Source organism: Lethenteron reissneri, chromosome 52 (genome assembly GCF_015708825.2).
Source record: "Lethenteron reissneri isolate LAM-NWPU_2019-01 chromosome 52, ASM1570882v1, whole genome shotgun sequence".
Lineage (NCBI taxonomy): Eukaryota > Metazoa > Chordata > Hyperoartia > Petromyzontiformes > Petromyzontidae > Lethenteron > Lethenteron reissneri.
This window is the reverse complement of record NC_083830.1, coordinates 8,340,237-8,367,881: the sequence shown is the minus strand read 5'-3', so window position 1 is coordinate 8,367,881 and position 27,645 is coordinate 8,340,237. Positions and strand designations below refer to the sequence as shown.

At 54.5% G+C, this 27,645-nt stretch overlaps 1 protein-coding gene across 1 annotated transcript; it reads left to right on the top strand.

The window, feature by feature from the left end:
* The first annotated feature begins 1,133 nt into the window (after window positions 1-1,133).
* LOC133355792 (RNA cytosine-C(5)-methyltransferase NSUN2-like) lies at window positions 1,134-27,572 on the top strand. The gene is made up of 19 exons (XM_061573150.1): window positions 1,134-1,383; window positions 5,797-5,957; window positions 6,543-6,647; window positions 7,591-7,696; window positions 8,867-8,938; window positions 10,212-10,296; window positions 11,433-11,664; window positions 12,661-12,735; window positions 13,834-13,964; window positions 14,891-14,964; window positions 16,804-16,934; window positions 17,251-17,347; window positions 18,212-18,474; window positions 18,997-19,132; window positions 19,768-19,848; window positions 22,513-22,651; window positions 23,780-23,819; window positions 25,101-25,315; window positions 27,375-27,572. The coding sequence occupies exons 1-19, from the start codon at window positions 1,165-1,167 to the stop codon at window positions 27,539-27,541; spliced, it is 2,529 nt and encodes an 842-aa protein (XP_061429134.1). The 5' UTR covers window positions 1,134-1,164; the 3' UTR covers window positions 27,542-27,572.
* Window positions 27,573-27,645: the final 73 nt, after the last annotated feature.

Here is a 27,645-nt window from a genome sequence, read left to right as displayed (position 1 = left end):
ACCCCCTCTACCCCCCCACCCCCCTCTACCCCCACCCCCCTCTACCCCCACCCCCTCTACCCCCCACCCCCCTCTACCCCCACCCCCTCTACTCCCACCCCCTCTACCCCCCCACCCCCCTCTACCCCCACCCCCTCTACCCCCCACCCCCCTCTACCCCCCACCCCCACCCTCCTACCACCCTCCTCTACCCTCCCATCCCCCTCTACCTCCTCCCACCCCCTCTACCCCCTCTATACCCCTCCTCTCCCACGTCTACCCTCACCCTCCCCTCCCCCTACCGCTACCACCCCTCCCCTCCCCCACGACAGTAAATGGGAACCACGTGGGTGGGAGCCCCCCGCCCCCCGTCTGCATTTCGCAGCACGCAAAGGAGGAGGGCGGGGAGGGGCTGGTAATCCCGACCCGCTCATTGGCCAGACCCGCCGTCGCACGCGCGTGACCTCGGACCAATGGGTACGCGTCTCCAGCCGGACAAGGGGCGGGGCCTTTGGAGGGGTGGGGGGGGGGTAGAGGGGTTGGTGGGAGAGAGGGGGAATGTGGGAGAGGGGGTGGGTGTGGGGGGGGAGAGGAGGAGGGGGTGTGGGGGGGGAGAGGCGGAAGGGGTGGGGGCCGGAAGGGGTGTGGGGGGGGGAGAGGAGGAGGGGGTGTGGGGGGGGAGAGGCGGAAGGGGTGGGGGCCGGAAAGGGTGTGGGGGGGAGAGGAGGAGGGGGTGTGGGGGGGGAGAGGCCTGAGGGGTGGGGGCCGGAAGGGGTGTGGGGGGGAGAGGAGGAGGGGGTGTGGGGGGGGGAGAGGAGTAGGGGGGGAGGAGGAGGGGGTGTGGGGGGGGGAGAGGCCTGAGGGGTGGGGGCCGGAAAGGGTGTGGGGGGGAGAGGAGGAGGGGGGTGTGGGGGGTGAGAGGCCTGAGGGGTGGGGGCCGGAAGGGGTGTGGGGGGGGAGAGGAGGAGGGGGTGTGGGGGGGGAGAGGCGGAAGGGGTGGGGGCCGGTAGAGGTGTGGGGGGGGGAGAGGCGGAAGGGGTGTGGGGGGGGAGAGGAGGAGGGGGGTGTGGGGGGTGAGAGGCCTGAGGGGTGGGGGCCGGAAGGGGTGTGGGGGGGGAGAGGAGGAGGGGGTGTGGGGGGGGAGAGGCGGAAGGGGTGGGGGCCGGAAGGGGTGTGGGGGGGGCAATGCAAACGCCGCTGCTGCGCCTCTGGGTCCGCGTGCTCGCACGAGGTGGAGGAGGTGGTGGAGGCGGCGTTTGGACGAGACGCGAATTCGCCTCGAGTCTCCAGCTCGCGTCGCCCGCAGTCGTCCAGTGCCGGTCCGTCACCATGACGCGCAGGAAGAGACCCGGGATGAAAAAGCCCGCGGCGGAGAGGCGAGATGGAGGAGACGGAGGCGAAAGAGTTGAGTGGTCGATGGTTATTTTTCATTATTATTATTTTAAATACAGTTACAGTATAGCATGCGTGTGCGGTGACGTCATTTAGAACGTTGTGGGTGGGTGGGGGGGGTTTTCGCCGCCATCTTGGTTAGGGGTGTACGGGTGGAGACACGTGGCCGTGTTAACGAATGGGGGGGGGAGGGGGGACGTCACGTGGTGCGGTTCCCACAGTGACCCGGGGCGGCGGGTCTCCCTACGTAAGATGGCGGCAAAAAAAGTATAAAAATGTTCCCAACTCGGCAGCAGCGTGGCTCTAGCAAGCAATGGTGTTGCATGTGTTGCCTTCAGAAGTTGCTCACGCCAGGAGCCAGGGGGTCTTGCTGAGCCACAAGTTGCTCACGCCAGGAGCCAGGGGGTCTTGCTGAGCCACAAGTTGCTCACGCCAGGAGCCAGGGGGGTCTTGCTGAGCCACAAGTTGCTCACGCCAGGAGCCAGGGGGTCTTGCTGAGCCACAAGTTGCTCACGCCAGGAGCCAGGGGGCTTGCTGAGCCACAAGTTGCTCACGCCAGGAGCCAGGCCAGGGGGGTCTTGCTGAGCCACAAGTTGCTCACGCCAGGAGCCAGGGGGGTCTTGCTGAGCCACAAGTTGCTCACGCCAGGAGCCAGGGGGTCTTGCTGAGCCACAAGTTGCTCACGCCAGGAGCCAGGGGGGTCTTGCTGAGCCACAAGTTGCTCACGCCAGGAGCCAGGGGGGTCTTGCTGAGCCACAAGTTGCTCACGCCAGGAGCCAGGGGGGTCTTGCTGAGCCACAAGTTGATCACGCCAGGAGCCAGGGGGGTCTTGCTGAGCCACAAGTTGCTCACGCCAGGAGCCAGGGGGTCTTGCTGAGCCACAAGTTGATCACGCCTGGGTCTCACATTCGTAGGGTCGTGCCGTGGGGAGACTCACCCGGCCATAGTAATGTGGAATTTCCACCGATAGCTTTGCAGCGCTGTAAGCGGGAGATGAGCAGCGATATATACTCAGTGCTCAGTTGACTGATGATTATAATTCCGCTGATTTACTCAGGAAAGCCTCATTGAGTCTCAAGATTATTTTTCAGCAGAGTCAAGTTTTCACAGTAGGGGATGGGATGATTGCTGTGTTTTTCCCCAAATATAAATAATTTGTGGATGTAATTCTTCTACTTTGGCCAATTCGGAGGTGCGGGGAAGGACAACGATCTAAATACAAAAACATGACGCTGTTTGTTGATTAACTGCGACTAACTCCACCAACATATTCTCAAGATTAACAATCCACTTGATACAGCTATCGTGCTGTGACGGTTCCACCTGAAGACGGAAGCTTGTGTTGCCTCCGAAACGTCGTGATTTTTATTTAATTTTTTATTTTACTTTTATTAATTAAATTTTTTTACCTACGTGACTTTACCGAAAAAGCACCTAAGAATATGAATCCTTGCAGTCACGAAAGCTTCAAATCTAGAATCCATATGACCTCATTCACCCCCCTCTGGTCTTCGATCCTGTTCGATGTAAACGGGAAGATTTGTGCACAATTCTGGCTCATCGACCTGATGATGCTGGTTTGCAATCACCAGCGAAACGTCACGATACTCGAATTGTGATTTAAAGCTTTCGTGACTGCAGGGATTCATTTTCTTGGTTCTTTCGGTAAAGTCACGTAGAAGGGAAATAATAAAATAATATTAATATAAAACAATAAAAATTCTCACGACGTTTCGACTGCAACACAAGCAATCATCATCGGGTGTGAAATCCACAGCAAGAAAATTTGAAAAAAGTGTGGATTTCACATCTGATGATGATTGCTTGTGTTGCAGTCGAAACGTGAGAATTTGTATTGTTTTATATTTATATTTTATTATTTCCCTTCTACGTGACTTTAACCGAAAGAACCAAGAATATGATACTCAAATTGTAAATGTTGTGGGTTTACTCTCCAACACACCGGTTGTGCTGCGGCAGTGACTAATTGACACGTTTTAATCTAGCTTTGAAGTTTTCGTGACTGCAGGAATTACTATACTCATTGGTTCTTTCGGTAAAGTCACGTAGGTAGAAAAACCTTACTAATTGGCCGTGTCGGGTGGTGGTGTGGCGGCAGGTTTAACGACGCATTTTATATTTGCGCGTTCGAACCCAAAAAAAAAACCACGTGAATTTTAAAGCGCCAACAAGATGCCTCCGACGCAGGGCAGTAGCAGCAGAGGGCCGGTAATATGGGAGGATGCGGTGGCACGAGATGTGAGGACCGTGCGATTGACCAGAGAAAGACGCAGAGAACGGAAGCTGGTGGAGAAAGAAAAACCCCGACTAAACGACCCCAATGCAATAAATAGTGGGAACTTTTTTTTCTGGCTCAGAAGGGTGGATCGGTGGCGGAGTGCTTAGGGCCACTTGAAAAAAACTCATTTTTATTTTGCTCGGTGAGGCCCACTGAGCAATATGGCTCTTTTTCAGACGCGACCTGGCCACAAATGACCGCTCAACGAAGTGGCTGATCGTCGCGTGGCAATGTATGGCGGTTGCCAAATACTCTTAGTTTTTTCGGTAAAGTCAAGTTTTTTCGGTAAAGTCACGTAGGTAAAAAATGAAATTAAAATTAATAATAAGTATAACCCGTAAAAACAAAGTTTTTCACTATAAATCCTTTATATGCGTGGCAGCGAACTTAATATAAAGGATTTAAAAATAGATTCGCCTGTGGAGGACGCGGGGATCGATCCCGCGACCTTTGGCATGGGAAGCGAGGGCGCTACCAACTGCGCTACTCCGCCACGGCCTGTGGAGGGGTTACGCTCTGGGCTCTTATACTGTGACGTTCAGCCAAAGCGATGAATGAGTTCTATTTGAATATATGTAAAATATTTTTTTTTGCATACAAAGTGTAAAATTTTGGGAATTTTTTTTCACGAACATTAATTGTCTGGCACAACGAGTCTGTGTGCAAAATGTCAGCTCGATTGGATCACGGGAAGTGGGGTAAAAAACGACCGAAAGATTTGCACGGTCGTAAGCAAGCAAGCGAACTTAATATAAAGGATTTAAAAATAAAATAGTAAAAAATCACGACGTTTCGGAGGCAACACAAGTCTCCGTCATCAGGTGGGACCGTCACAGCCAGATTTGCTGCATCAAGCAATCGAGCTTGTGTTGCCTCCGAAATGTGATTTTTAATTATTAAATTATTTTTATTAATTTAAATTTCATTTTTTACCTACGTGACTTTACCGAAAAAACTAAGAGTATGAATCCTTGCAGTCACGAAAGCTTCAAATCTAGGTCGCCAAATACTCCAGACCTATGTTACTAAATGTGGAAGGAAAAACCGGAGGACCCGGAGAAAAACGTGCTTGATCACGGGGAGAGAGGCGGCAGGCGTCAGCGTCGGGATCGAACCCACGGATCCTCCTGCATACCAGGCGTGAAGATCTGAGTTTGATTCCCATCCACGGATCTCAGCGCTACTTTGTTGGACAGTGGAAGGGGGGGGGTGTAGGTTTGCTGACTTTGTGCCTATATGGGTTCTTTTTTGGCAATATCACAATCGGAGCGCACGTGTGTTGGCATGTTTTGCCGCAGGTATGTGCGGCTCGTGCAGATTTGATGGCTTGCAATAGGTTTATATTTAGTGTTTGAACATCTTAGCACCTAGATTTGAAGCTTTCGTGACTGCAAGGATTGATACTCTTAGTTTTTTCGGTAAAGTCACGTAGGTAAAAAATGAAATTAAAATTAATAAAAATAAAATAAAAATTTTATTTCATTTTTTTACCTACGTGACTTTACCGAAAAAACTAAGAGTATCTTAGCACCTGTCTCATTGTAGGAAAGGTTCAAGCCTTTTCTTATTTTTTCATAATTGTGGCACTGGCAGAAAAGGTCACATAGATATAACTGCTCAACCCAAGTGGTTCTTACTTTTGATATTTGCCAAAGTCTTTGTGGTCTTCGCCTTTTGGCATTCTTCACTGGTCTAACACTGGCTAGACACGGCAATAAAGAAGGCTGTCTCTTGTGTAGGCCAATCCCCTCTGTCCGTCCGTTCGTCTGTCCGTCCGTTCATCTGTTCACATGTTGTGATTTTCACACCCGATGATGATTGCTTGTGTTGAAACGTCGTGATTTAATGCAGTTTTTTTAATCTTTTATTTTATTTTATAATTTTTTATTTTCTTTACCTACGTGACTTTACCGAAAGAACCAAGAGTATAAAATGCAGATATTATCAGAGCATGTTAGCATGTTTTGCCGCAAGTATGTGAGGTTAATGCAAACTTCATGCTTTGCAATCGGTGTCTATTTGTGAACATCTTAACGCCTGTTTTAGTGCCAGAAAGGGTAAAGCCTATTCCTATTTTTTCATGCCTTTGTGCGCGTGTGTGTGTCTGCCTTCCGTCGACCCGGCAGGGTGGCTGGGGAGCCGGTTACGCAGAGATTGTGAAGGAGAACAAGCAGTTTGAGTCGTACTACCAGGAGCAGGCCATCGTGCCCGAGGCCGAGTGGAGCGCCTTCATGGAGGCCCTTCGAGAGCCGCTGCCCGCCACGTTCCGCATCACGGGATACAAGAGGTAAGGAGGGGCGCATCGATTCGGCTCCCGTCGCGATTTGGCGAATCATTGCGAGCTCTAGCGCGACCCGTTTGCTCGCAAGGCTCCCCGATGTGTTTCCAGGGCGCGATGTTAACTACCTCGCCTGGTATCCAGGAGGTTGTGGGTTCGACCCCGACCCTGACACCTGCTGTATATCTGGAGCTTGCGTGTTCTCCCTGTGGCCATGTGTATTTTTCTTCCAGTCCTCCGGTTTCCCTTGCTTCATTTAGAATCAACGTTGCATTTAGAGTATTTTGCCGCGATACATTTTCCACGTGACAAGCCACTTTGTTGAGCTATCATTTGTGGCCAGGTCGCTCCTGAAAAAGAGCTGTATAGCTCGGTGGGCCATTACCTTGTGAAATAAATATAGTTCATAGGGTCATACCGCGCAGTGTTTCGGAATGACGTCGGGATGTTTTGCTCCGCATACTGGCTGCGAGCTTCTTTGAGGATTCGAAATGGCTTGATTCGGTGTTCCTGAAGATGCTGGCGGCGCGTGGAGTTAAAGCTACTCATTTCCGCGTGGTCAATTGTTGACTCGTGCCGCCCATTGCCTTGCAGCCACGCCGATGAGCTTCTCCGCTGCCTCAAGAGCAAGTTCTTCAGCGAGCTGGTGGGCCTGGAGGTGGACGGGCAGCCCGTGGAGGCTCCAAAACAGCTCGAATGGTACGCTCAGCCATCATCCACCTCCCTCCCCTCTGTCCGTCCGTTCGTCTTTCCGTCTGTTCACCTGTTGGTTTGTCTGTTCATTTGTCCATCCGTTCATCTGTCGACATGTCCGTCCGTTGCTTCGTCTGTGAATCCTTCCAGCTGTTTGTCCGTTGGTCTTTTCTTCCGTTTGTTCATCCCGAAGTCTATCAGTCCATCCCTCTCGTCCGTGTATCAATCCATTCGCTCGTCCGTCTAGTCTTATCTGTCCTTCCAGATGTTGTTTTTACACGCTTTCTATTAACTCACTCTGTCGTTGTTGTCGTAGCCTCAAATCTTGTAACTCAATTTTAACCCACTTCCCAATGTGGTATTGACTGCAAACTTGGTATACTTATGTCATACTGATGACAATACTATATTCTATCATAAAAAATAATACAAATATTTATTTAAAAAATGTATATGTTATGTTTCGCCTTCGGTTCTAATTGTCCACGCTCAACTGACGTTGGCTGTAAATCACCACGGTCCCTTATGTTGTGGCAAGCTTCGGGGCCACGTCCTGGAGTCGTGGAGTTCTTCCATTACTAGTACGGTACATTTCATTAAAGCGTGTTTAAATTTAAAAAAAAAATATTACTTATTGGGTGATTTGTTTACCTTTCTTGTATTTTGCACTCTTATCATGTTTCTGTAATTGTTTGTTACTGCAACGCTCTTGCCCGCCCCTACCGGACATCTGTGAAAAGAGCTTTCGTAGCTCATCGGATTCCTGCAGTCTGAATAAACACTCCGATTCTGACAATCATCGTCGTGCACGTGACCCCGGCTCGTTCCTTGCGCGCGACGTCAGCGGCCAACAACCCGGCGCTCTGCCAAGGGCCCCATTTGGCGCAGCTCGTTTGAGCGGTGGGAAAAAAAAAAAAATTATTATCGCGATTTCGCCCTCCTCCTCTAGGTACCCCAACGAGTTTGGCTGGCAGGTGAATCTGAGCCGGAAGAGCATCCGCAAGTGCCACCTGCTGGAGGCGTTCCACCAGTTCCTCATCACGGAGACGGAGTCGGTGAGTCGCGTTGCGCTCCCGCGGCCCTGCTGGTCCGCTCAGACCCCAGGGAGCGGGGGGGTGGTGGTTGGTCAACGACCGAAAATAACAAGAATGATCCATTTTTGTTTGAATTCGGTATATATAAGAAAAACTAATAATTTCAAGAGCCGCAATGCAACGTGGTGAATACGAGACGGGACGGTGGTCCTTGATGACTAACGTCACGAAGAAAGTCCTTTCAAGGGCCTCGTGCAGCCTCCGGAGCCGTAGGTGGCCGCCCCTGGCTTAGACAAAAAAATATCGGTGGTGTATGTTGGTATGAATTTGGAACTTCTTTCGCACTCTACGGAGCCGACTGCGCTAATCGTGTGGGGGAAGGGGAAGGACAACAAACTAAACAACACAAAGCAGTTCTACAGAATTGAGTTTGTCAAGCTAGATGATGGTTTAAAAGTGCATAGCTCCAGTGGCTTCCTGATATCGGAAGGAAGAGCGTTCCAGACGGCCGCAGAAGCGCACCTGAAAGCGCCGCGATGCGGTGACCGTTTGTCTGCTGGTGGTGGTGGTGGTGAAGCGAGCGGCCTGCAATCCGATTGGCACGGTTGGCTACGTACGCCGCGAAATAAATGCAACGTTCGCGCATACAGTTAAGATCCTCGTCGTGGGTTGACTCGGCTCATCATCTATCCAGGGTCAATAAAATGAGTACCACTTTGTGGGGAGTTGAACTGTGGTTCTCAAATGGAGAGACTCCCCCCCCTCCCCTGTCATAGGAATGTGGAATTTCCACCACTGGCTTTGCAGGAAGTGACCACCGCCTCAATGCTCATCGGAGCAGGAAAACAGAATCGTAATTCTTAGTTTGCACGACGTGTTCGCCAACCTTGAACTCCAAACAAACTATCACCGCTGTACAAAGCACGGACTTGGCCGAAGCCGAAATCCTGCTGCAGTGGAGTAACCAGGTCCCACCTCACTGCTGCACCGGATAGAATTCTGAGTGAATCGTCAGTCGGGGTGGTAGCAATCATCGCCCCCCTACCCACACCCCCCCTCCCTCTCCTGCGAAGAATTGGCAGAAACCACCTGAGAGAGTCATGAGACTCACAATTGAGGCCTTCCTGGCTAACCAATCGTAGTCATGATGATGATAATAACAGTGTTGTTTCTCGCCTTTAACCGTAACAGGGAAACATCAGCCGCCAAGAAGCGGTGAGCATGATCCCTCCGCTCCTGCTCAAGGTGGAGCCGCACCACAAGGTAACGCGAGATGGATGGAAGCCTCATCCATATGTAATGTGAGGATATATCCGGGTTGCTGATGGATTACACCTCGTGCGATGATTGGCTCTGTCGGTCCTGGCCCATAGCCAATGGGGGGAAGTCTAGGGGCGTGGCCCTGACGTAATGGGAAGGTGACATCTGTAAGTAGAGGATTGGATCTGCTGGCTTTAGCCACAGCCAATGGGGGGACGAGTCAGGGGCGTGGTCCCGGGAGCGTACGATGGAGTCTAGAAGATTCCATAGAGGTTAACCAGGATTGGTGGAAAGGTGCCACGTGACCCTGGTATTAAATGGGGTGGAGATGGCCAACACGTGGTCAGATCTGGAACGAACGGAGGGTGAGGCCACGCTGGAGCGGGGTCCAGGCTGCCACGTGGTCCAGGCTGCCACGTGGTCTAGGGCTGCCACGTGGTCCAGGCTGCCACGCGTGTCTCTCTCTCTCTCTCCCTCTCACGCTGTCTGTCAGCAGCGTGAAGGAGTAAGATGGGAGTGTTGTGAACGAAAGACAAATAATGACCGGATTCCAGAAGTCGCTTCCATGACCTTTATTACAGATGGAATCTTGATTTAAAGCTTTCGTGACTGCAGGAAATCATACTCTTTGGGTCTTTCGGTAAAGTCACGTAGATACACCTGAGGACGATTGCTTGCGTTGCGATCGAAACGTCGTGATCTGTTATTTTTCTATCTACGAGACTTTCCCGAAAGACCCAAAGAGTTTGTTTTATTTTGAGTTCGATGCCGTAAATATCCATCTTAATATTGGTCACGAAAGCTTACGTGTTAAACGGGAAGCCTCATTGTTAATTCGTAGTCATCATCATCTTTAGTATGTTGCTGCTGATGCTGCAATTATGCCTGAATACTTTTCAGTCCCCCAGCTTCCTGTCCCCCCCCCCCCCCCCCCCCCCCAGCTACGACCGGGGTCTATCCCAACCCCTCCTTATCAGTCCATTTTGATCTGTTGTCATCAAAACTGCACCGCCACTCGCACAAATGATTGCTCAACAAAGTGGCTTATCACGTGGACATTGATAGCAGCCAAATACTCTAAATGCACGTTTCTAGATTTGGAGGGAAAAACCGGGATTGAAACCACGACTTATGCCATGTACAATTTGATAATTGCTGTCAAGCCTGTACTGCGTCTGCTGTTGCGTCTGCTGCTGCTGCTATTGCTTCCGTTGCCACTGCCGTCACTGCTGTCACTGCTGCTGTTGTCGACGATGACCGTGAAGCTGATCCCCAGGTGCTGGACATGTGCGCAGCGCCGGGCTCAAAGACGGCACAGCTGATCGAGATGCTGCACTCTGACATGAGCACGCCTCTCCCCGGTATGACGCACAGACGCACGCACACACACAAAGACAAAGATCTCCCCCCGGTGTAGCCTTAGCAGACTGTTGGCAAGTGCTGTTAGCGAGTAGCACCTATGAAGGCCAGCACGGGCACACGAGGGGGTGGGTGGCCAACACCACGCCCGGCCGCCTTTGTCTCCCCATAGTCGACCCATACGCGGACACACGTACGCACACAAAAATACAAAGATCTCCTGTATAGCCTTAAACTATATACGGGGGATCTTTGTTATTGGTCTCAATCGAGTAATTTGCAGGTAATTTTGCAGCATTGGATTACATTCGGCACCTCCGGTTAGCACGGTTGGCTAGGTACCGTGCGAAAAAAGTTCTACGGAACGTAGATTTTTATCTCGCTATGGGAGAAAAACGGAGAACTCGGAATAAGCCCAAGCAGAGCAAGGGGGAGAACCACAAACTCAAACACGGGAAGGTGCCCGAGTCGGGAATCGAACCCAGGTCCTTCCAGCTGTAAGGCACCAGTGTTCACCACCCTGCTGACCACAAATGTGGCCGGGAATGGAACTCGCGTCACGTTCAGAGCACCGTGGGCTCACCCGCTGCTCCACCCGGCAAGAAAATTGCGAGACACTAAGTGGGTTCTTCTGTACGTCGGAGACTCACCCCTGGTCAAGGAGTGACCCGGAGTAGTCTCTCTTGCAAATGAGACTCATCCTGATCTCCCCCGAGTTCGCTCCCGGTTCCACAAATAAAACACATTCCTGCGGAGGGAGCTGGTAGGAACGTTGGGTTGCTCGGTCAATGGCCAGGGTCAACGGCGGCGTGGTGTATTCCGCAAATATGCCCGACTGTGAGGGCGGGCACAAGCCGGCGGGAGTAGGTTAAACGTTGAGTTTTATAAGGGCACCACGGGGTGACCAGCCCTTCCCCACCCAGCCCCACCCCTCCCAGCCCCACCCTCCCCACCCAGCCCCTCCCCACCCAGCCCCTCCCCACCCTCCCCTCCCCACCCAGCCCCTCCCTCCCCACCCAACCCCTCCCTGCACGACGGACGGACACAATAATCCCCTGTGGGCTGGTCTAACCAGGAGGTTCCTACCAGTATAAACTTGACGTCCTTTCCATCCGTGTCTCCCTCTGTCTTCTGGCAGACGGCTTCATCATCGCTAACGACTCGGACAACAAGCGCTGCTACCTGCTGGTGCACCAGTCGAAACGCCTGCACAGCCCCTGCGTCATCGTGTGCAACCACGACGCCGGCAGCCTGCCGCTGCTGCAGATGACGCCGACGCCGCCTGCCCCGGCGGCGTCGGGGGAGGCCGCCGCCGCCACGACGCGCCAGTTCCTCCGCTTCGACCGCATCCTCGCCGACGTGCCGTGCAGGTGCCGTGCGTCGTGCGCGCCAACGTGAACCGTTCGAATGTCAGTCGGTCACTTTTAAAAGCTATAAGACCGCAATTTGCAGGTGGTTTTTCACAATTGGGAATGTGGTTTTGGGACCTACACCAGTTCCTCTATGGTATGGTGTGTGTTTAAGGGGCACAGGTGGTGCATCTGCTAGTCATCTCAGTCTACACTACTATACTAATTTTTATTTTACCAGGTAAAGCGCACTGAGCTATATAGTTATTTATAGCCCAACGAAGTGGCTTAAAATGTGAACATTGAAACGGCAGCCAAATACACAACATGCACGTTGATTCTAAAGTCCACGCAACCACAGGGAGAAGCATGCAAACTCCAAATAATAAACATGAGTCGGGGTCAGGATCGAACTCGCGACCTCCTGGATACCAGGCGAGGTAGTTAACATCTCACCACCGTGGCGGCCCAGTCCCGTCAGTCCATCCGTCCATCCATCTGGATATCGTCTGTCATGTGTCTTGTCAGTCATCGGTGTGTTGTTCTGCCTGTCGATTGATCGCCAAATCGTCCGTGTGTCACATCGGTCGATCTGCCTGAACAGGGAGACCACGCGCACACACATCCTTCCGTCCTTCCATTCAATCAATCTTTCCATTCTGTCTGTCCATTGAACCATCCATTCTCTGTTATTCTGTCTATCTCCATCAATCATCTCTCTCGGTCCATCCAACCATCTCTGTCTCTACATCTATCCAACCATGCATCCATCCGTCCATCGTTGCAAATCCAGATCCCACTCGCCGCTGATGTTAGCCATGGCCAGGAGTCAAACTCGGGTTGCCAGATTCACGACTCGGTGCATGATTCACTGGGCCACCTCCCCCCGATGTAACCTAATCCATCGTTATGATCATTAGCTCTGCTTTGGGGAATGGGGTAGTGAACAGGAGATCGGACAAATCTAAAACCATCTCCTGGACTTGAGATGCCATCGTTTGTTGTTGTTGTTTTTAGCGGCGATGGAACACTTCGCAAAAACATCGACGTGTGGAAGAAATGGACGCCAGGGAACGGCCTCAACATGCACGGGTGGGTGGCACCGCGCCTACGAGCGTGGCACGGTCACGTGGGTGGGTGGCACCGCGCCTCCGAGCGTGGCACGGTCACGTGGGTGGGTGGCACCGTGCCTTCGAGCGTGGCACGGTCACGTGGGTGGGTGGCACCGCGCCTACGAGCATGGCACGGTCACGTGGGTGGGTGGCACCGCGCCTCCGAGCGTGGCACGGTCACGTGGGTGGGTGGCACCGCGCCTCCGAGCGTGGCACGGTCACGTGGGTGGGTGGCACCGTGCCTTCGAGCGTGGCACGGTCACGTGGGTGGGTGGCACCGCGCCTCCGAGCGTGGCACGGTCACGTGGGTGGGTGGCACCGCGCCTCCGAGCGTGGCACGGTCACGTGGGTGGGTGGCACCACGCCTCCGAGCGTGGCACGGTCACGTGGGTGGGTGGCATCGCGCCTACGAGCGTGGCACGGTCACGTGGGTGGGTGTCACCGCGAGCGTGGCGACGGTGGCACGGTCACGTGGGTGGGTGGCACCGCGCCTACGAGCATGGCACGGTCACGTGGGTGGGTGTCACCGCGAGCGTGGCGACGGTGGCACGGTCACGTGGGTGGGTGGCACCGCGCCTACGAGCGTGGCACGGTCACGTGGGTGGGTGTCACCGCGCCTACGAGCGTGGCACGGTCACGTGGGTGGGTGGCACCGCGCCTACGAGCGTGGCACGGTCACGTGGGTGGGTGGCACCGCGCCTCCGAGCGTGGCACGGTCACGTGGGTGGGTGGCTCCGCGAGCGTGGCGACGGTGGCACGGTCGCGTGGGTGGGTGGCTCCGCGAGCGTGGCGACGGTCACGTGGGTGGGTGGGTGGCACCGCGAGCGTGGTGACGGCCCATTTTAGCGCACGTGCGGCAGAGGCGGTTGTTGCTTGGCCCGGAGATTTGCGTCGGTTTTCTGCTCCTGCTTTGCGTTGGTGCCGCCGAGCCGATTGTCGCTGCGTCTGCCCTCGACTTCTCCCACCCTCTACCGTACGCGACATTGCCCACCATTAACACCGTTGATGTCGCCCACCCTTGACACCGCTCGGTCCTTCGCCTCTCCCACACGTGACGCGTCTCTCCGTCGCTCCGCAGGCTCCAGCGGAGGATCTCGGTGCGCGGCGCGGAACTGTTGGCGGTGGGCGGCCGCATGGTCTACTCCACGTGCTCCCTCAACCCCGTGGAGAACGAGGCCGTGGTCGCCTCGCTGCTCCACAGCAGCCAAGGTGCGTCGCTGTCGCCCCCTGCCCGCCCTCGTTCCCGCCCGCTTGTCCCTCCTACCCGTCGCCCCCCTGTCGTCGTCGGCTTCCCTGCCGCCGATTGGAAAGCTTTCCGGGGACGAACGGGCGCGTTGGCGAGCGCGAGCGGAATCCGCGCGCGCAGGCGTCGTGCTGCGGTGGGCGTTGGTGCCACTCCGCGGTTAGTCTCGACCACCGCCGGTGCTTGTCGTGGTCGTACCTCAAGGGACGTGTCCTGCCCAAGCTCGCTTAAAACTATAAAAACTAGAAACTTTTTATTTTACCAGGTAAGGCCCGCGAAGCTGTACAGCTCTTTTTCACAAGCGGCCGCAAAGGGGATTATCATCACGTGGAAATTTATAGCAGCCAAATACTCCAAACGCACATCAATTCTAAATGTGCGGCGAAAAACGGGAGGACCCGGAGAAAAATCTACGTGACCACGGGGAGAGAGAGAGACACGCAAACTCCAAATATACAGCAGCAGGCGTCAGGGTCGGGATCGAACGCACGACCTCCTGTACACCAGGCGAGGTCGTTAACATCTCCTAGCCACCGTGATGATGATGAGAGAGAGAGAGACACGCAATCTCCAAATATACAGCAGCAGGCGTCAGGGTCGGGATCGAATGCACGACTTCCTGTATACCAGGCGAGGCAGTTAACATCTTCTAGCCACCCTGATGTTAACAGACAAACCAAAAGTTAGACGGATGGACGAGCAAACGGACGGACAGAGGGGAGGGGAATGATGGTTGAGCGTTCCGTTGTTCTCCGTGGCATGCGTTCCTCTCTCCCGTCTTAACATCAACCATTTCATTGAAATATCGGTACGCTGCATTTCACAATGAAGCTCAGTTCTCTCGTTGATCTCCACGTGACCCCGGACCCCTCCCCCCACCCTCCCCGTGCAGGAGCCCTGGAGTTGGTGGACGTGTCGGAGGAACTCACTCAGCTCAAGCGCATGCCGGGACTCACCGCCTGGAAGGTTTGACTTTGAAAAAAATCTATTTGGTTCTTACGGTAAAGTCACGGAGGTATTAAATAAAATTAAAATAAATCACGCTGAGGCAGCAGACCATGCTTTCCCACCTGATGACGGATGCTTGTGTTGCGCCCGAAACGTCGTGATTTCTTTTATTTTATACCCACGTGACTTTACCAAAAGAACCAAAGAGTATGGATTCCTGCAGTCACGAAAGCTTCAAATCAAGATTTTTTTTTTAAATGTTCTTCACCTCGACCCTTCCGTCCGTACGTGCTTCCGTACGTCCATCCGTGTTATGGTTTTAGTGTTTCTTTTAAATCTCCCAATTTCTCACTTTGCCCGTTTGTCCCATTCGTTAAACGGACGCCACCCACGGCCGATGTGAGCCGGGGACAGAAATAAAACTCGGGTTGCCCGGTTTTTACGATGATTGGTCCTGCCGCGTCACGGGACGGCGCGTCCAGTCGGATCTCCTCGGCGAGCACTTCCACGGCCCGTCAGAGAGCTACCTCTGAGATCTCTTCTTCAAGTGACCTCTGGGCCGCACAATAGCGGGGGGGGGGGGTGTGGGTGCCAAAATTTATTTATTCAGCCTGCCACAGAGTCACGTCTGTCACGAGACTGTCAAAATAATACTTGTAATTCTCACCAGTGGCGAGTGATGTCTGATGTTCTTGGTTCTTTCGGTAAAGTCACGTAGAAGGGAAGTAATAAAATAATAAAAATAAAACAATATAAAATAATTCTCACGACGTTTTGGCTACAACGCAAGCAGCCGTAGCCGAAACGTCATGAGAATTATTTTATTATGTTTTATTTTTATTATTTTATTACTTCCCTTCTACGTGACTTTACCGAAAGGACCAAGAAGATGAATCCCTGCAGTCACGAAAGCTTTAAATCGAAATTTGATGTCTGATGTTCGACTAGGCGAGATCTTAACCACCTTTACAATATGAGACATCTCCTTTACCAGTGGCAAAATATAGTAATAGGTTTTTACCCTTTCAACTGGTACAAAAACTGATACCTTTATACAATAACCACAACACAACCTTGTATAAAGGTATCAGTTTTTGTACCAGTTGAAAGGGTAAAAACCTATTACTATATTTTGCTACTGGTAAAGGAGATGTCTCATAGTGTAAATGCTTACCCCGAGCTCTCAATACTCTGATAGTGCGCTGTCTTTGAGTTGTACGCCTTTTTGGCGTCATCTGGTCCAACACCAATGGAGACTAGGCTCTAAGAAAAGCTGTCTCGGGTGTGGACCAATCAACTTCAAGGACAGTGCATATCATTATCAGAGTTGTTTCTTTTTGTTGTCAACTTGACTAATTGTGTTGTGGTGATTGCAAACATCTTGTATAAAGGTATCAGTTTTTGTACCAGTTGAAAGGGTAAAAACCTATTACTATACTTAACCACCTTGCCTGGTATACAGCAAATCGTGGGTTCCACCCCGACCCTGATGCCTGTATTTTTGGTGTTTACGTGCCTGTCTCCCCGTGGTCGCTGGGATTTCTCTCCTTCCACATTTAGAATCGACGTGCTTTCGAGAATATTTGGCTACCGCTATAAATGTCCACGTGATGATGACAAGCCACTTGGTTGAGCTATCATTTGTGGCAGGGTCGCTTCTGAAAAAGTGCTAGACGGTGCGCTGTGTCAACGTCAGCACTGTAGGGTGGTGCTACCCACACCCACCCGCTCATGCGTCCGTTCCAGCCTCTGTAAATCCTCGCTGACAACACTTGCCCCAACGGTGTGTGTAGGCTACTACACGGGGGACCTTCGTAGTTATTGTTGTTGCGTGTGTGCGTGCGTGACCACATTCAGGTCATGACGAAGGACGGGGCGTGGTTCGAGAACCTGGAGTCCGTGCCGCCTGAACGTCGCGCCCAGTTGCGCCAGACTATGTTCCCTCCGCCCGACCCGGCGGTCCTCCAGAGTTTCAACCTCCACCGCTGGTACGTGCGTGCGTGCGAGCGTTGAACTTCTTTCGCAGCGCACGGAGCCAACCGTGCTCATCGGAGGTGCGGGTGGAGGACAACAAAGGTGCCCACCTCTCGTACGGGACCTCCTTCTCCTCCATCCTTCAAAACTAATTATTTGATCGGCCGGCTGGCTGGTGGTGGCGGCGAGGGGTTTGTGGATCGCCGCGCGCCAATGTCGTGAAACTCGCTCCCCGTGGGGCGCTTCGTGGGGATTAAACGATTGACGGTGATGACGACGACGCTGACGGTGATGGCGACGACTCTTCCCCCTGCCGTGTGTCTGGGGCAGCGTCCGGATTCTGCCGCACCACCAGAACACCGGCGGGTTTTTCGTGGCCGTGCTGGAGAAGAAGCGAGAGATGCCCTGGAACAAGCGGCAGCGGAACGTGGGTGCCCACCCTACCCCACCCACCCTACCCTACCCCACTCACCCCACCCACCCTACCCCACCCACCTACCCTACCCTACAACACCCACAAACCCACCCTACCACAACCACCCACCCACCCACCCTACAACACCGACCCACCCTACCCCACAACACCGACCCACCCCACCCCACCCACCCTACCCCACCCCACCCACCATACCCCACCCACCCTACCCCACCCTACCCCACCCACCCTACCCCACCCTACCCACTCTACCCCATCCACCCACCCCACCCTATACCCCAGCCACCCTACCCCACCCCACCCTACCCCACCCACCCCACTCACCCCACCCTACCCCATCCACCCACCCTACCCCACCCACCCACCCACCCACCCTACCCCATCCACCCACCCACCCACCCACCCTACCCCATCCACCCACCTTACCCCACCCACCCCACCCTACCCCACCCCACCCACCCCACCCTACCCCACCCCACCCACCCACCCCACCCTACCCCACCCACCCCACTCACCCTACCCCACCCACCCTACCCCACCCACCCACCCTACCCCACCCACCCACCCTACCCCACCCACCCACCCTACCCCACCCACCACCCTACCCTACCCTACCCCACCCTACCCCACCCTACCCCACCCACCCTACCCCACCCCACCCACCCTACCCCACCCTTCGCCGCTAGGGAGACAAAGGCGGCCGAGGGTGGGTGCTGGCCACCCACCCCTTTCGTGTGCCGTGCCGGCCTTCATAGGTGCTACTCGCTAACAGCACTTGCCCCAACAGTCTGTTAAGGCTACACGGGGGAAGGATCTTCGTCTTTGTTTGTTGATGTTTGCCTTGTGACCGTGCAGGTGCAGAACTCTAAAGCGGCCTCATCCGCGTCGGCAAACGCCGACGGAACGGCGATTGCCGACGCGGACGCAGAGGATTCTGGGAAGCCCGCCGCCGATGACGCCGTCGCCGATGCCGACGCGGCCGCCCTCGCTGAGCCGTCGCCCGCGATTCACGACGGCGTCTGCGGCCCCCCGCCGTCGAAGAAGTTTAAGCTGCACGGGTACAAGGAGGACCCGTTCGTGTTCATGCGGGAGGACGACCCCATTTTTCCTTCCATCAAGTAAGGGCCGCGGCGGCAAACCGTGCACCGACCCTCGCCCCTACAGTCTGTTAAGGCTATACGGGGGATCTTTGTCTTTTTTATATCTACGTGCATCTCTGTGTGTGTACCTATATATGTACGTGTCTGTGTGTGTACCTCTCTAATGTATCTCTGTAGGAAGCTGTAGTGTCGCGGTGAACCTGGCGACCCGAGTTCAATTCCCGCTCACGGCCACCAACACCCAGTGACAATTATGGTCTTGGTAGTTTAACCCACTGGGCCTCATACTGCTACCCACCCCTACGGCCACTACACCGCTGCGCGTCAATCGCTGTGCCGCAAGACGGCGTGATATTCGCCGCGGTGGCGCGCGGTGCCTTTTGTCAAATGGCTCGGCTCCGGCGCAATGGATGGGACTTTACCGAAAACACCTAAGAATATGAATCGTTGCAGTCACGAAAGCTTCAAATCTAGAATGAATGGATGGGCCGTTCGCTTTAAAACCCGAGGTTTTGTTGTGACTGCGCCCCGCTGCTGCAGGGGCTTCTACAAGCTGGCGGCGAACTTCCCGCTGCGCAACCTGCTGACGCGCACGCACGAGGGCAAGAAGCGCCACCTGTACCTTGTGTCGAGCCAAGTCCGCGACATCATGATCCACAACAGCCAGCGCGTCAAGGTGACCCGGTGGGGGTGGGTGGGGTACGGACGGGTGGGTGGGGTACGTGTTGGTGGGCGGGTTACGTGTTGGTAGGTGGGGTGCGGGTTGGGTGGGGTACAAGTGGGTGGGGTACGGGTGGGTGAGTGGTTGGGTGGGGTACGGGTGGGTGGGTGGGGTACGTGTTTATGAGTGGGTGGGTAGGGTACGGACGGGTGGGTGGGGTACGGGTGGGTGGGTGTGTGGGTCGGCGGGGTACATGTTTTTGGGTGAGTGGGTGGGGTACGTGTGGGTGGGGTATGGGTGGGGTACAGGTAGGTGGGGTACGGGTGGGTGGGGTACGGTACGGGTGGTTGGGTGGGTGGGGTACGGGTGGGTGGGGTACGGTACGGGTGGTTGGGTGGGTGGGGTACGGGTGGGTGGGGTACCCCAGATTGAAAATTTATTTCTTGACAACAGCTTTTTGTGTTTATTTTGTTGTCCTTCCCCCACACCTCCGATTAGCACGGTTGGCTACGTACGGTGCGAAACAAGCTCAGTATACACACGTGAATATTTAGGAGTTAATTTTATTTATTGACGATGACGTTGACGAAGATTCGGATACGTGCCGAGCGATGAACACAAACGTTGTTTTGGGATAATTTCTCCCGTAGATCATCAACACGGGCGTCAAGGCGTGGTCGAGGAACGCTGATGGAGAGGAGTTTGGTTGTGCCTTCCGTCTGGGACAAGAGGTAAGCGAGAGAGAAGTTCAGGAACGGCGGGGGTTGGCGCGCAGGGCTCTTCGTTCAGGACCATACTTCACCACGTCGGGCAGCATGGCGCGGGTTGACTTAACGGTGGCGCGGATGTCACTCGTGTGGCCCCTGACGTCAAATCCTCCGTTGGGTGAAAGCCTTCCTGCTTGTGCCTCTAGCGGTGGCTTGACCGCAATGCCCCACTTCGGTCGGTGCGGTGAAGAGCGGTGGACCGGGATCCGTTCGCGTATATCGCTCGTCGCCCACGCTGGCCGCGGCCGCCGGGAATCGAACCGAGGTCGCGGGAATTTGTCGCGCGGTGGAGACGCTAACTGCTGCGCAACCACTCTCTGCCTCGATCTTGTGATCATAAAGAAAAGAGAGGAAAACGCTCCGTCGGAAGCGAACTCGTCGGCGAGTGTTCCACATGCAGTGTCTCTTGCCAGCAGAGTCGGGCTTGCTTGAACCAATGGTGGATGTCAGTACCGCACCAGAGTTTGCTTGTGTTGAACCAATGCTGCTGAAACTCCCAGAGAGCCCAAATCCCTGATGGGATGTAAAAAAACTAAAAGTTTAAAAATTCTTTCTTTTTATATATGTGCTATGCGAAGGAGGCATATTGTCTAGTTCCTTAATTTTGTTATGAACTTAGAAGGTCACAAGTTCACACCCCAGTCGGTCGGGGGTCGACTTGGTTCGTCATTGTCGCTCGGCATTCTTCGTTTCGCTGTCGCGCCCCCGCACAGCGACTCGGTGTCGCGCTTTGATTGATGAATCGATTCTTTATAATTTCGTTTATATCGCGCACTGCTCCCTTGCGGGTTACGACCCTCTTCATCATAACCTTCATTCATAACCATCGTCATAACCGTCATCGTCATCACTGTCGTCATAATCGTCGTTCATAACCGTCGCCGTAACCGTTGTCGTTTGTAACCGTTGTCGTAACCGTCGTCATAACCATCGTCATCATCACTGTCATCATAATCGTCGTCATAACCTTCGTTCGTCACCGTCGTCGTAACCGTAGTTTGTCATCGTCACCCTCATCGTAACCGTCGGTTCTCGTCGTCACCACCATCGTCGTAACCGTCGTCCGTCGCGCTCGCCCAGCCTCGCCCGCTCGTTGACAACTTGGGATAACGACGGACACCCTCGCCCGCTAATCCCGTTAGCGGAATTAACGCCGCGGCGCCGCCGCCGCCGCCGATCAATCCGTCTGCCGCGCGTGGTTCACTCGAAGGCCATCGGTCATTTAATTAGCGGTATTGGCCTTGACGGACGCGCGCACTCCAGGAGACCTTCTCCGGTGACTCGTTTGGCTGATTGGGGTCGATTCCAGTTCATGCCGCGCGGCGCAACAATTACAATCGAGCGTCAGGCACGCCCGCCGCTTTCTCCTCTTCTCAGCCACAAGTACCACGGCAACGCGTCGTGTCAGATGCTCGAATTCTCTCGCTCCGTGATATCGTACATTTGGGTGGAGACCCGTAGACTCGCACGCAGACTGATCGACTCGCCTACTCTTGCTTGCGTAGACTCGCTTGCACTTACGTGATCCGTAGCGGTGAGCGCTACGCTGCGCTACGAACCCGGTGACCCAGGGTTTGATTCCCGCTCACGGCGAACACCAGTGATGATCATCTGAACCGGTCCTGGGCCTCCTCCCCTAGGTCGACTCAGCCTCAAATGAGTACCTGGTGCGGTGTGTAAAACATTGCCACTGGGGAGACAAAGGCGGCCGAGCGTGGTTGCTGGCCACTCACCTCCTCGTGTGCCGTGCCGGCCTTCATAGGTGCTACTCGCTAGCTAACAGCACTTGCCCCAACAGTCTGTCAAGGTTTAACACGTAGTAGGCTTTCGCGACCAATATCATCCATAATAAAGGTTTTTGTTGGGTTAGATCGCGTATAAAAGTGTCGTTCAACCCGCATCCACCCGACACAGCCAAATCTGGCTGTCGCCTGATGAAGCTGGTTGTAATTACTGGCGAAACGTCGTACGCGGATTGTAAATGTCGTGGCTTTGCTCTCCAACACACCGGTGTGCTGTACTAGTACACTACACTATACACTACACTACTATACACCACTACTATACACTACACTACTATACACTACACTACTATACACTACACTACCATACACTACACTACTATACACTACACTACTATACACTACACTACCATACACTACACTACTATACACTACACTACTATACACTACACTACTATACACTACACAATACACTACACTACTATACACTACACTACTATACACTACACTACTATACACTATACTACTATACACTACACTATACACTACACTACTATACACCACTACTATACACTACTATACACTACACTATACACTACACGCTAGTGCTGTACAAGTGATGAATTGGCCACGTTCTGTTTACGTCACAACCCTTACGAGTTGGCTGTGTTGGACGGCGATGAGTTTAACGACACGTTTATATATTTACGCGATCTAATCCTAAACAAACCTGTAATAAGTCTGTTAAGGTGATACGAGGTTTGTACGTTTAACTTTTCTCGCGGCGTACGTGGCCAACCGCGCTAATTGGAGGTGCGCGCGGTGGTGGGAGGGGGGGGGGCTGAATGATGTCAAAACTAAAACTCGCTTTGTGTGCGCGACGCAGGCGATCTACACGCTGTTCCCGTACGTGGGCGAGCGCGTGGTGAGCGTGCCCTACACGGACATCGTGGTGCTACTCACGCAGGAGAACCCCTTCCTGGGCAAGTTCTCCCTCGAGGCGCGCAACCAGGCCAAGCCGCTCAGTGAGTTACCGCCGCGCGTCCGGCGAGTTTCGATCAGCGGCGCCTCGCGAGAGAGGCTCGGGGAGAGAGGGAGAGGACCATCACGGGACCTCACTTGCCAGTGTAGTGGGTTCGAATTAGGTGCACACACACACACAGCTTGGAGGCAACACTATTTATTAAACGGTAAGTAATATAACACTGTACATGAGGTGGTGACCACCTTCCTCAACTCACTAATCACTCTGGAAGACGACACAGAGTGGACCAGGCAGGCGACGGGCTGCCTGGCCCAGGACGACGACCCGGGACTTGAGGACCGATGATGTCGTCTTCACTTCGGAGTTCAACAGCCTCGCTCTGCGTCCACACCACGCTTATATCCACTTCCCAGGCCACGCCTCCCTGCCCAGGCCACGCCTCCCTTCCCAGGCCACGCCTCCCTTCCCAGGCCACGCCTCCCTGCCCAGGCCACGCCTCCCTACCCAGGCCACGCCTCCCTTCCCCCACCTCACGGGAAGGTCTGGGTCCCTCCACCACGTGACCTCCCAGGCACCCCCTTGGGGCCCCCAGCTCTCGTACGGGCCGACACAGCAGTGACGTGCTATGTCACTACAGCAGTATTACCATTGTTGGCAATAAAACAGTTGTGTTAAGATGGCAAAACACCAAACTGAAACCTTTTACAAGGAATCGTGTCTGCATTAACCACAGATACTTGTGTTGAACATGCAAACACAAAAACACATGCTCTGGTAGTGTATTCATTGTCTTTGAAACTGATTAAAGAAAGCTTTCTAAATAAAGCTGTCTAAAGAAAGCTGTCTGGCAAGGGAGGTCCCAAGATGTAGCTGCTCACCCCGAGCTCTCATTACTCTGATAGTGGCTTTGTCTTTGTGCTGTTCGCTTTCGGCTTCCTCTGGTCTAACACTGTTTGAGACTAGGCTCTAAAGAAAGCGGCGGTGGTTGCCGCTGTGTGTGTGTGTGTTGTCCTTCCCCCGCACCTCCGATTAGCCAACCGCGCTAATACGGGTGCGATAGAAGTTCACCGTACGTACGTGCAACCCATCGGCATCGCACTGCCTTCTGGGAGTGCGCCGTCCCAGTGGCGGTTCTCCACCGTGACGTTGATTTTGTTTCTCTCGCCAGGTATTGGAAGCGTTGTGCTGAAGTACGAACCAGACCCGGAGTAAGTTTGATGCTCTCGCACACACACACACAGTTTAACATGTAGTAGGGCTTTCGTTACCAGTATGATCCATAATAGAGGTTTTTTGGGTTAGATCGCGTAAATATATAAATGTGTCGTTAAACCCGCCACCACCCGACACGTCCAATTAGTAACGTTTGTCACGTAAGCAAAACGTGCCAATTCGTCACCAGTTGTGTGTTGCAGAGTAAACCCACCACAACATTTACAACTCAAATACCAGTGACGTTTCGCCAGTGATTACAACAACAACAACCGGCATCACCAGGCGACAGCCACAGAGTTGTGGAGAAATCCTCCTCCCGTTTCGGTCTTAAATAGAGGGGACGACATGAGACGTCGTCACTTGTGAGCCATCCAGGTGCGAGGAACAGAGGTGGGGGGCGGGGTGCGGTTAACGTGTGCATATAAAATACAATGGATATCCATTGCCGGTTGGGTTATTCATACATAATGTACACGCACAACGCGCATTTCTCCACAGCTCTGTGGCTGTCGCCTGATGATGCTGGTTGTGGTTGTAATCACTGGCGAAACGTGACGGTACTTGAGTTGTAAATGTTGTGGTGGGTTTACTCTCCAATACACAACCGGTTAGTGCTGTACTCGTGACTAATTGGCACGTTCTGTTTACGTGACAAACCTTGCTAATAGGCTGTGTCGGGCGGTGGCGGCTTTAACGACACATTTATATTTGCACAAGCTTAACCCAAAAAACCTCTATTGCACAAACACCCACGGCAAACGCTGCATGCTGGGAAGCTTCTTTCGGGACCAGACCGATTCGATCGACTCAGTCCCTGAAGAAGGTCTCCGAAACGTCGGACGTGGCGCCGAACGACGCGTGGCACGACTCGAAAGCGCTTCGGGAGAGAGAGAGACGTACGGCAGCAGAGCCGCAGAAACGCGCGAGCCCGGTGGCTTTACCAAGCCGCACCGGGAGCATGCCGAGATGCCGGAGATGGAACAGTGGGGCAGGTTTCTAAAACCTGCTCCACACCCCCCCACCACTCGCCCAGCAGGATGATTGAATCCGCGTGTGGTGGGGTAAAGTGTGGGTACGCTCGCCTCTTCCAATGCATCCGCTCAACGTGGAAGAGTAGACCAAATGCCCTTCCGCCGGCAGTGGCGAGAGCCGGCAATTACACGGGGCGCGTTACCCTTTACTTGCTCTGCACGGGGAAGAAAGCTACAACTTGACGGGGGGTCCGCGATGTTTTTTTTTTTTTTGCCGTTCATTGCTTCCCCCGTCCGTCGCAGGCAGCCGGACTCGCCCCGCTGTCCCATCATCCTTTGCGGCTGGCGCGGGAAGACTTCCCTGCGCTGTTTCGTGGCCAAGAACGAGCGGCTGCACTACCTGCGCATGCTGGGCATCGACGTGGCGCTGCCCAGGCCGGCGGGTGGAGAAGACGCGGAGGCGCCGGAGGGCACCGGGGCCGGCAACGGCGCCGGCGACAACGGAGACGCGGGCCCAGGCGAGTGAGACGTACGGCAGAGGTCGCAAACGGGTTTTGATTCCTTAGCCGTACCCGTACCCGGCCGCACCAGGGTCGCAAACGGCGACCCGTACCCAGCCAGGTACGGGTACCCGTTCCCTAACCGTACCCGTACCCTACCCGAAATGAGTGACAAACGACTATTCACCAGTGACTCACGGCCTACCCGTACCCGGCCGCACCAGGGTCGCAAACGGGTACCCGTGTATCGGGTAGGGTACGGGTATCAGATACCCGATTGCGACCTCTGACGTACGGTGCTGGTGGGCGCCTCGCTTTGGCGGGGGGGGCCCCCCCTCTCCCCTCTCATCTCACTCCACTCCCCTCCCCTCCACGCACTCTCCTGCCTCTCCCCTCTCATCTCACTCCACTCCCCTCCATGCACTCTCCTGCCTCTCCCCTCTCATCTCCCTCCACTCCCCTCCACTCACTCTCCTGCCTCTCCCCTCTCATCTCACTCCCCTCCACGCACTCTCCTACCTCTCCCCTCTCATCTCACTCCACTCCCCTCCACGCACTCTCCTGCCTCTCCCCTCTCATCTCACTCTACTCCCCTCCACGCACTTTCCTACCTCTCCCCTCTCATCTCACTCGACTCCCCTCCACGCACTCTCCTGCCTCTCCCCTCTCATCTCCCTCCACTCCCCTCCACGCACTCTCCTACCTCTCCCCTCTCATCTCACTCTACTCCCCTCCACGCACTCTCCTACCTCTCCCCTCTCATATCACTCCACTCCCCTCCACACACTCTCCTGCCTCTCCCCTCTCATATCACTCCACTCCCCTCCACGCACTCTCCTACCTCTCCCCTCTCATCTCACTCTACTCCCCTCCACGCACTCTCCTACCTCTCCCCTCTCATCTCACTCTACTCCCTTCCACGCACTCTCCTACCTCTCCCCTCTCATCTCACTCTACTCCCCTCCACGCACTCTCCTACCTCTCCCCTCTCATCTCACTCTACTCCCTTCTCATCTCACTCTACTCCCTTCCACGCACTCTCCTACTTCTCCCCTCTCATCTCACTCTACTCCCCTCCACGCACTCTCCTGCCTCTCCCCTATCATCTCACTCCACTCCCCTCCACGCAATCTCAGACCTCTCCCCTCTCATCTCACTCCACTCCCCTCCACGCAATCTCCTATCTCTCCCCTCTCATCTCACTCTACTCCCCTCCACGCACTCTCCTACCTCTCCCCTCTCATCTCACTCTACTCCCCTCCACGCACTCTCCTACCTTTCCCCTCTCATCTCCACCCCCTCCTTCATGCTCTCTCCTACCTCTTCCCTCTCATCTCACTCTACTCCCCTCCATGCACTCTCCTACCACTCCCCTCTCAGCTCCCTCCACTCCCCTCTACACACTCTCCTACCTCTCCTCTCTCGTCTCGCTCCACTCCCCTCCACACGCTCTCTGCTCCAGCAACCAAGTCTTTCTGTCGGCCATCTCTATATATATCTGTGTAGGTAAGAGAAAGGCGTTCCATCATATGCAGAGGAGAAAACTGTATTTAGTCTGGACGTGACGAGTGGCAGGGCGTCTACAGCACGGATGGCTGTGGGAAGGGAGATCCAGACTTACGGGGGCATCGGGGAATCATGAGTTACCTGCAGCACCAGGCCACCCAGAGAAAACTACAACAAACTTAACACGCAGGTTTTCACGGCCAGTGCCATGAGGGCCACGTAACGATCTGCTGGGCCTGGATGATTTGTGCCGTCAAGATCCCTCCACCACCCGACAATGTAAATCCCGTCGCGTGTCCAAGCGTCTCCACACGCCAGTTGGTATTATTATTGTTGCTTCGGCTCACCGGTCGGTTGAAGAACAATTTCTCACGCGACCGTATTTAACAATCTGACGGCGACGCTTCGTCTGAAACCGCAGCGAACATCATCCGGACAAAGATCCGCCGCAAGTCGGGAATCCAGGAAGTAAATCTTTTGTTTTTCACTCGCCGCGGCGGGAATTCAATCACGCACGTGGTCACCAAAACCCTCCAACCCCCCCCCCCCCCCCCGCTCCTTGTGCCTTCAGACGTCGGAGCCTCTGAACGTTCCGACACGGGCACCGCCCGCGCGGAGACGGAGCGCGACGGCGCCGGGAGGACGGCGACGACGCTAGCGGCGGACGCGACACAAGCGGGAGGAGGCGGCGGTGACGCAGCGGGCGAGAGCGGAGCGGCCACGGTGGAGCAGGCGTAGCCGGTGTTGAGTACGCGGCAAGCGGAGCGACCTGGGGGGGGCGGGGTTGGGGGGGGGGGGTAAAGGGGGGGGGGGCGTTTTTAGTTTTTTGCGTCTCGATCGGT